We start from the raw sequence: 8,029 nt of genomic DNA on the forward strand, positions 1-8,029 counted from the left end.
AATTAGAGTTAATTTTAATAGGAACTCGACCAAGCACCAGCCAAGGCTGTTTGCAGTGGAGACAGACGCCTCATGACGGTCTCAACAATTAATCCCGAATATAAATATAACTTGTATTTTCCATTCTTTATGCACATTTATATATTGATTTTTTTTTTAAATATGTTTTTATTTGAGGTTATAGCATATAGAATGGTCGATTCCACCTCCAGTTTAATTCATATAAAACTTTATTTGAGAGGAGACCCTCGTTTGGATGAACTGCACTATTATTCTGAAATGGAAATCCAAGTGAGGATTATCTCATTCATTAATATTCATGAAAATATATTACACGGTTAAATCAGAGCCTCTTTACCACGTTTGGAAAGTATTCCGCTGCTATGGGAAAAAATGCTCCAATTTGTATAAACGATGGTGTTGCTCACAAACAATTACAGCCAAAACGAGAACGTTGAAAGGTGATTTTCTCTGAAGACGCACACACAGGGTCCAAAATGCATTACTACCGAGGGCAGGGCTGGTTTTCTTGTTATTTTAATCAATCACATAGGCTACACTAAAGCTATATTACGTTTTAAGATATTACATTTTGTTTTAGGTAATCTAATTTAGTTACTTAGTTCGCATTTTTTCATGTAGGCCTTGTTCCCAACTCACTTTTCAACTCATCCCTTTTGATGGGAAAATGGTTAATTCATAGGTTTGTTTTTTTCATGAGTGAAATATACACTGAGACCTGTTTAAATGTCCCTTTTACGGTAGCCTACACTTTGTTTTTATGCAAACGCAAAATATACGAGATGCAAATGAAATTAAGAACGACGTGGGCCTAAATCTAAGTAGAGCATTCAATGTAATGTCGTTTTTTATTCAGTATAACTTTTTCCAATTGTGGGCTCTCACGTGGTATAGATTTATTTAACCATTTGAAGGGGAGGGGTTTTCTTAACAACCCTCGCAATTGACTGGTTACCGCTGTTGCCTGTAAAGGCCGCACGGGCGCTTGGATTGGACGAAGTGGGCGGTTCTGCATGTGTCTTTCGTTCATAGAAGGGCAGGGTAGGCAGAAGGTGATCAATCTCCATCCGTCAACATTGGCAATCACCTTACCACTGTGCAAGACGCACAAGATAATGCGATTGATTTGATTTTTATAATATTTTTTCCAATTGTGAAATCTTCCTCTGACGCACCGCTGGGGTTCGGATTGGAAAAACAGCGTTGGTTGACGTAAACTCCTTATTTGCAGTTTGCGTATTTCTCCTCCAATTGTGTGCGCACCTTCTTACCGTTGTCTCGCTTTCAAGAACATTTTCTCCATGTGGATATTTTTGATGTACCGGATCTTCTTGGTTTGACTACAAATAAAGCAAATAAGGAAACAGGATCCCAAACGCAAGGTGAGTGGTAAATGCAAAGTTTTCGTTGTCTTATATAGGCCTATGTAGTCCGTTTAGGCTACTTCCTTCTGTGTTATTCGTCATTTTGATGAAATGATTTATACAATTGAGCCCACTGTAAGCTATTCGCATTCTTCGAAAACGATATATTTGTATTTGATAAGACTACGAAGTTTGCATTTGGGTGCAATTTGCGTTGGCTACGGTTGTGCGCTCATTGATAATGGTCATTGTACATGGTCCTTGTAAACAATCACGCTCGTCAGGGGAAGCTATTAATAATTACCTGACAGTAAACTCCCCATTGGAAATGTAGTTTTTATGGTCAATTCATATTCTAAATACTACTTCTGGTTTGGTTGTGCACTTATTTTCTGAATGGAAAAACTCTGAGGCCTGACAGAACAAATCTAATGTATATCTTTGAGGTGTTGTTAATTTATTTTGCTCGTAAGACCTTTTCTCATAATGGTATCCCTGGAGCTCTCATCTGAATCGCAACAGAGTTCATTTGCACAGAGTTTTTCGCCATTTACATTTGCTTAAACTCCTTCCTGCGGTTATGGAAATAGAGTGAAGTATTTACGCCTCAATACAAATCCATCAGCTGGTCCGTGTCCACAGCATGGACCCAAGTAGGTCTATTTAGGGACCAAAGACATTATAGCCAGTCAATGAAGTTAAACATTTTTTTTAAAACGATTTCTTTCAACCTTTACATTAAGGCACCCCCCCCCGTCCAATTACTGAAATGCATCTACATATGATATCATATATGCCATCAGGCCTGTTGGTTTGATTTCAAATTTGTATTTGAATATTTTTACAACTTGATAGGCTTGGAGCATATTTCAATCGGATAGATATTCTTATTATCAGGATTTAACCATGTAATAACACTGAAAACAACTATTAAAATGCAGAATTTGTGTTATTTTTTGTATATATATAAAACAAAATCTAAGATTAAAAACAAGACATTTGATAATGTGTCACATCTAGTCTCTGCTGAAAGAGAATGTTCCATTAAAGGCAACCCTGGGGAACACACTCCAGAAGATGTGGGTATTATATAGGCCTAGAATATGTATTTGTAAAATATAATGTCATGCAATATTTTGACAAGCAGCCGACTCCATTTTCGTTTCAACATTAAACTTTGGTCCATTTGTTATTTTACGCAGGGTAGCATGTCGGCCCTGTTGTAGCCTATAGGCCTAGACAAACTACGTATGAACTAGTCTAATAAATTGGGCTGATTTTGCCATAACATGGCCTACATTAACAGTGAAATGGATTATAAGGCTGTTTATGTGAAGCTTGTGCGTGTACTTGTATTTTATGCAGGCTGTTATGACACTTTACATATTAGTGTGCCCAATTATCTGGATCCAAATGCATGCTTTATTTTATTGATCAAAGTCATTAATCTTATATTGCAGGCCTCTCCATGCACCGAAAATGTGCGTAATGGGGAATGTACTGTTTTTAACCGTGGATGATGCATTGATCAAAACAAGGACTTAGAGGTTGCCCATAAGAAGTCATGCGTCAAAAGTAATTAATACACGACTGGCGACAGATTTCATCCGTAATTATTTCTTTACTGTAGTGATGGATGACTGCAACCTGAGTTTATAATTGGATATCGTTTAGCCACGTTAACGCGTCATGTCATACTTTGTTGGAAACCTTTGTAAACGGCTAATCTTTGGATTTTTGGAGAGGGAATCGGCTTTTTGATTCCCTTTTTTTGATACGACTCGCGTAAAAGTTGGAAGTCTCAATCAAAAAGTACTATAGGCAACTCGAATATAGCAACTTTTTGAAATTGGAAATATAGGTTGGCTTTGATATTGTTTCAGTCTATTTCCAATTGAATTAACCATCGTTTAAATATAAGGCCATTTCAATTATTATAATCAAATGTAGTTTGCTGAATTGCTCTTTGTAGGCTGCTAAATATAAATGAGTAACCAACATAAATATATAAATATATATTTTCACATTCTACTCACAATGAGTTTTCCATTGCAGGATTTCATCAAGGGACTGCAACATCGGGGGAAACGAACATTTCCGCACGGACTTTGGTTTCCCCGTGTCCGTTTCTAGCATGATGTCATACCTCAAACAGGCCCCGTACGGCATGAACGGAATGGGGCTCAGCGGTACGGCCATGGACTTACTGCACCCATCAGTGGGGTATCCAGGTAAAACGCCCCCCAAACACTTCACACTAACTGTGCCAAATCCGAATCACCTGTGAAGCTATATTGGACAGTTAGTTAGTTATCTGTTGCTCATCATGAACAAATATAGGACCAGTTAGCACACACTGCTCTCCCGCAATTACATTCCATGTGCATCTGGAGAATGACACTTCCAATATGCACGGAATAGCATAATTAAGCACAAGTTATTGTCAGTCTATAGGATGGTATGATTTAATAACAAGACTATTTTCCGTTTCCACATGTTACGTGACTAAGTAACTTTAGACCGACCTAGTGTGATTACGGTGAAGGTCTATTGTAGTGCAGAAGATTCTGTGATTTAAAACGGTTAAATATATATATATCATATATCATCATATATCATTCGTAGGTTAATTTCGTTTTGAAGAAACACTTGACTTTGATTTTGAAGCTAGCTACTTCAGAAATATATGAACATTCTGAGATGGAAGCTTTGAATACTTATATTGAACTTCGTTTGTTTTGATGAACAATGTTTTTTCATTTCGTTTCATTATCAGATCGAAATGGCTTCGAAGAGTTTCCATTGACAGGTTTCTATTCCATTTCAGCGCATCCGAGGAAACAGCGGAGAGAGAGGACAACTTTTACTCGCACTCAGCTGGACATTCTGGAGTCCCTTTTCGGCAAGACGCGCTACCCAGACATTTTCATGCGGGAAGAAGTCGCACTGAAAATCAATTTGCCTGAGTCTAGAGTCCAGGTTTGTCCAGAATTACAATTATATAGTTACTACTGTACTGTAGCCTACTATTGTTTGTGTGAACTTGTTTGCCATTTGTGGTAACTTGCTGAACTTCCAGTGCAAAACTGCAGCGACCAGGACAAGGCCAATTACTGCACATTTCAATCAAAACGTTACCTTTTATTTTGGATTTGAATGAGTTTCAACACAGTTAAGTATTTATTTGGGCTAAATGTTATGTATCCTACACTGCAATTCAGCTTTTATCTGCAATTGCATTACTACAGGAATAAACCATATGCATAATCTGTTATCATAACTGCCTCTGATAATTCAACAAATACATACAATTCCATGTTTTCAAATATCATTTATGTTCAGCTCTCACATTAAGGGCCATCTTTAGAAGTTATGAGACCCCTTTTGAAATGGGCGTGACACGCCTTTATGTAACCAGCTTTTGTACCCCTCTCACAGGCTTACTGCAATTATGGCAGCTTCCTCTCGAGTTTCACTGATTTAGCAGAGAAATGTGCACGGTATGCAGGGTAGGCAGCCAAGCCTGTGCAGAGGTAGCCTGCAAATGGAACACTGGCTGCACAACAGTTTCGTGTCATTTCCAAGTGTTCGTGATGCCTAAAATGGCAGAGGAGAACCAGTGAATAAAGAATAATGGTGCTTTGTTGACCCACAAGAAGATCTTAACGATTGGTTGATAAAGTTGATATTAGTTATGCCTTTGCGATTGTACAAATTGTACAAATTACAAAGCATTCAATATTCTCAAATGGAAATAGATTTTCAGTTTGTTGTAATCAATCAATGTTTTGCAAATGTGTTTGGCCGGATGAAAGACAGCATTTTAAAGTCGACCCCTTGCCTCTTGTTGTGCAGGTATGGTTCAAGAACAGGAGAGCCAAGTGCCGTCAGCAGGCCCAGAGTGGAAACAATGCTAAAGTCCGGCCGGCCAAGAAGAAGTCCTCTCCAACCAGGGAGAGCACAGGCTCAGAGAGCAGTGGTCAGTTCACCCCTCCGGCAGTGTCCAGCACCGGCTCCTCTTCCTCTTCCTCTGCCTCGTCCGGTGGCTCTCATCCCTCCGGCCATGGAGGCCAAGGCCTGAGCAGCACTTCTACCTCCGTCACCGCCCCAGTGTCCTCCATCTGGAGCCCTGCGCCCATCTCCCCGGCCCCCGCACCACCCCCTGTCCCCGACCCCACTCCCCCCACCAATGCCTCCTGCATGCAGAGGTCTGTGTCAGGTACTGGAGGCACGTCCTCCTACCCGGTGTCCTACAGCCAGACAGCGGCGTCCTATGGGCAGGGCTACCCCGCCCCGGCGTCAACAGGCTCCTACTTCGGAGGGGTGGAATGCAGCTCGTACCTGGCCCCCATGCACTCTCACCACCACCCCCACCATACGCACCAGCTCAGCCCCATGACGGGCTCCTCTATGTCTGGCCATCCACACCACCACATAGGGCAGACCTCAGGGCACCACCACCATCACCACCCCCACCACCACCAGGCCTACAGCGGGGCCGGCCTGGCCTTCAACTCCTCAGACTGTCTGGATTACAAAGAACAAACGGCCGCGGCCGCAGCCTCTTCATGGAAACTCAACTTCAACACCACCGACTGCTTGGACTACAAAGACCAGGCTTCCTCCTGGCGTTTCCAAGTCTTGTGACTTTTTTTTTTACTCCTTTCAAATAAGTATTTTCGTTTTTTTTTTTTGAAGAGCTTTTTTCTTCAAAGCATTAAGAAGTTAACTAATAGTAGAGACAATTATCAAGCCTTTTTTAAGTTAATGTTTGGAAAAATCAAGTAGCTCACAGATGAAAAAGCCTGTAAGGGTGGCATCTTCTTTGACCATTTCATGAATCAACTTTAGAACACGCTTGAATTGGACCCCCTCACCCGTACTTTGGAACATCAAGGAATATTTTTCTACACGTGAACTCTGAAAATTGCCCTCCAACAAGTTTAAAGTATGTAGTTTATCCCTTTGAGTTAGAATTGAATTTTTTCAGGATGGAGCAAGTGCTCTGTGTTATGGATTTTCCATAAATATTCCCAAGAACGACCAATTGAGGGCGAACCTTTTGTCACAAAATTTGTTTTATGGAAAAATATGATATTTTATGCTCATGTATTTGATATAGGCCTACCCATTAGAGACCATTTAAATTGAGAAATGAAGATGCTGCTATTGTTTTCAGTTTGCTGATATTCAAATTTATGTTAATTCCAACTTGAATATTGTTCATTGTCCGAACTGTAGTGTTGTATTTTGGAAGTTTATTTGCAGCACTTGTTTATAAGGTAAAATATTTTGCTATTGTTCTTTACGAAGAAAATGTGAATTAGACACGCAATGTCAGTATTCCAATGAAATAAAACATGTACATTCGTGTCTTTATAATAAAGATTCGTTAAAAACATGGTTGGTTTTTCCAATATAAAGAGTGTTCTTATCTGAATTGTAATGGTGCCTAGTGGTGCTTTTTTTGGCAGGTTTAGATTACATTAATTTAAATACTTAGACGGGCCTCAGACCTATATAACCAAAGAATTAACATATTTTACAAGTAGTATATTGTAAACAAATTTAATTTTTAATTTTTAATTCAAAGGATAATAATGGACTTGGCATAAAGATGGTTTAATTTCTTTATCCATGTGCCACTTTAATGCCATTGTGATTTAGGGCTCTGTTTTTTTGCGCAATCGTGTGACATGCCTGGATTTGAACATGTATTTAAAAAACTTTCATCAAACTATCCTCTTTTCATGTCAGATATTTCAGCACCATCCTTAGACAAATGCTTTCATTTTGGGTGTGTTTCTCGTTTCTGCATAACGCTTAAAATACAGGATAACATCTTGCTATGTCATATGATTACGCAGAAACACAGGGCCCTAATTATGATTTATTTTCATTATCCCTTTGAGAGAAGTTGTTATTTTTAATATGAATGTTGATGAGACTAAATAGCGCAACACATTTTATGATGAACACACACATTTTTTGACCTCCTCTTCAACCCGTCTCTTTTCATGTCAAATCGAAGACTATGGGTCTATTATTTTTGACTGAACATTCGGTGGAAACAAAATAAAACAGCAAAAATCTTGTCCTTAGATTATCGCATTTTAAAATAGGCCTACTGCATTGATATAGGTTATTCATTAACACGTTTGTCTTTTTAAATTGAAGTTGCGGCCTCAAATGGGAATGAAATGGGCCTAAGAATGACAATTGCAATAGGCTATCGGTTCCTATAATTTGTGTTACATAAAGTTACATATTTGTAGCGATCCTTCGTCACAAAATGCATAATAACTTTCAGGTTTTGCGTTTATTTGTTTTGTGGAGTGAAAATTTTGTGTTTTTACCCAAGAGATTTGTAATTGTGATCCACATTAAGATGCCAACTCCATCATGCATCCTCAAATGTATTCGATGTTAACACCCAAAATTATGTTCATGTTTATTTTGGGCTCTGTGATTTAATTTTGAAGGGCTGTCAAACGTGTATGTTTTTGGTTTTACTCTCCTTGTTTGGACCGGAAGTCCTCACAAGGATAGTAAAACAAGGAAAATTCAGACAAGTGGGGACATAAAAAAAATAGGTTTAGGGGTTAAGGGATTGGGGTTAAGGTTAGGGTTAGGTAAATAGGTTA

At 39.0% G+C, this 8,029-nt stretch overlaps 1 protein-coding gene across 1 annotated transcript; it reads left to right on the forward strand.

The window, feature by feature from the left end:
• The first annotated feature begins 1,074 nt into the window (after nt 1-1,074).
• LOC118365000 (homeobox protein OTX1 B-like) lies at nt 1,075-6,788 on the forward strand. The gene is made up of 4 exons (XM_035746873.2): nt 1,075-1,403; nt 3,441-3,616; nt 4,213-4,364; nt 5,241-6,788. Exons 2-4 carry the CDS (start codon nt 3,520-3,522, stop codon nt 6,030-6,032), a joined length of 1,041 nt encoding a protein of 346 aa, XP_035602766.2. The 5' UTR covers nt 1,075-1,403; nt 3,441-3,519; the 3' UTR covers nt 6,033-6,788.
• Nucleotides 6,789-8,029: the final 1,241 nt, after the last annotated feature.

This window comes from Oncorhynchus keta, chromosome 32 (genome assembly GCF_023373465.1).
Source record: "Oncorhynchus keta strain PuntledgeMale-10-30-2019 chromosome 32, Oket_V2, whole genome shotgun sequence".
Classification (NCBI taxonomy): Eukaryota; Metazoa; Chordata; class Actinopteri; order Salmoniformes; family Salmonidae; genus Oncorhynchus; species Oncorhynchus keta.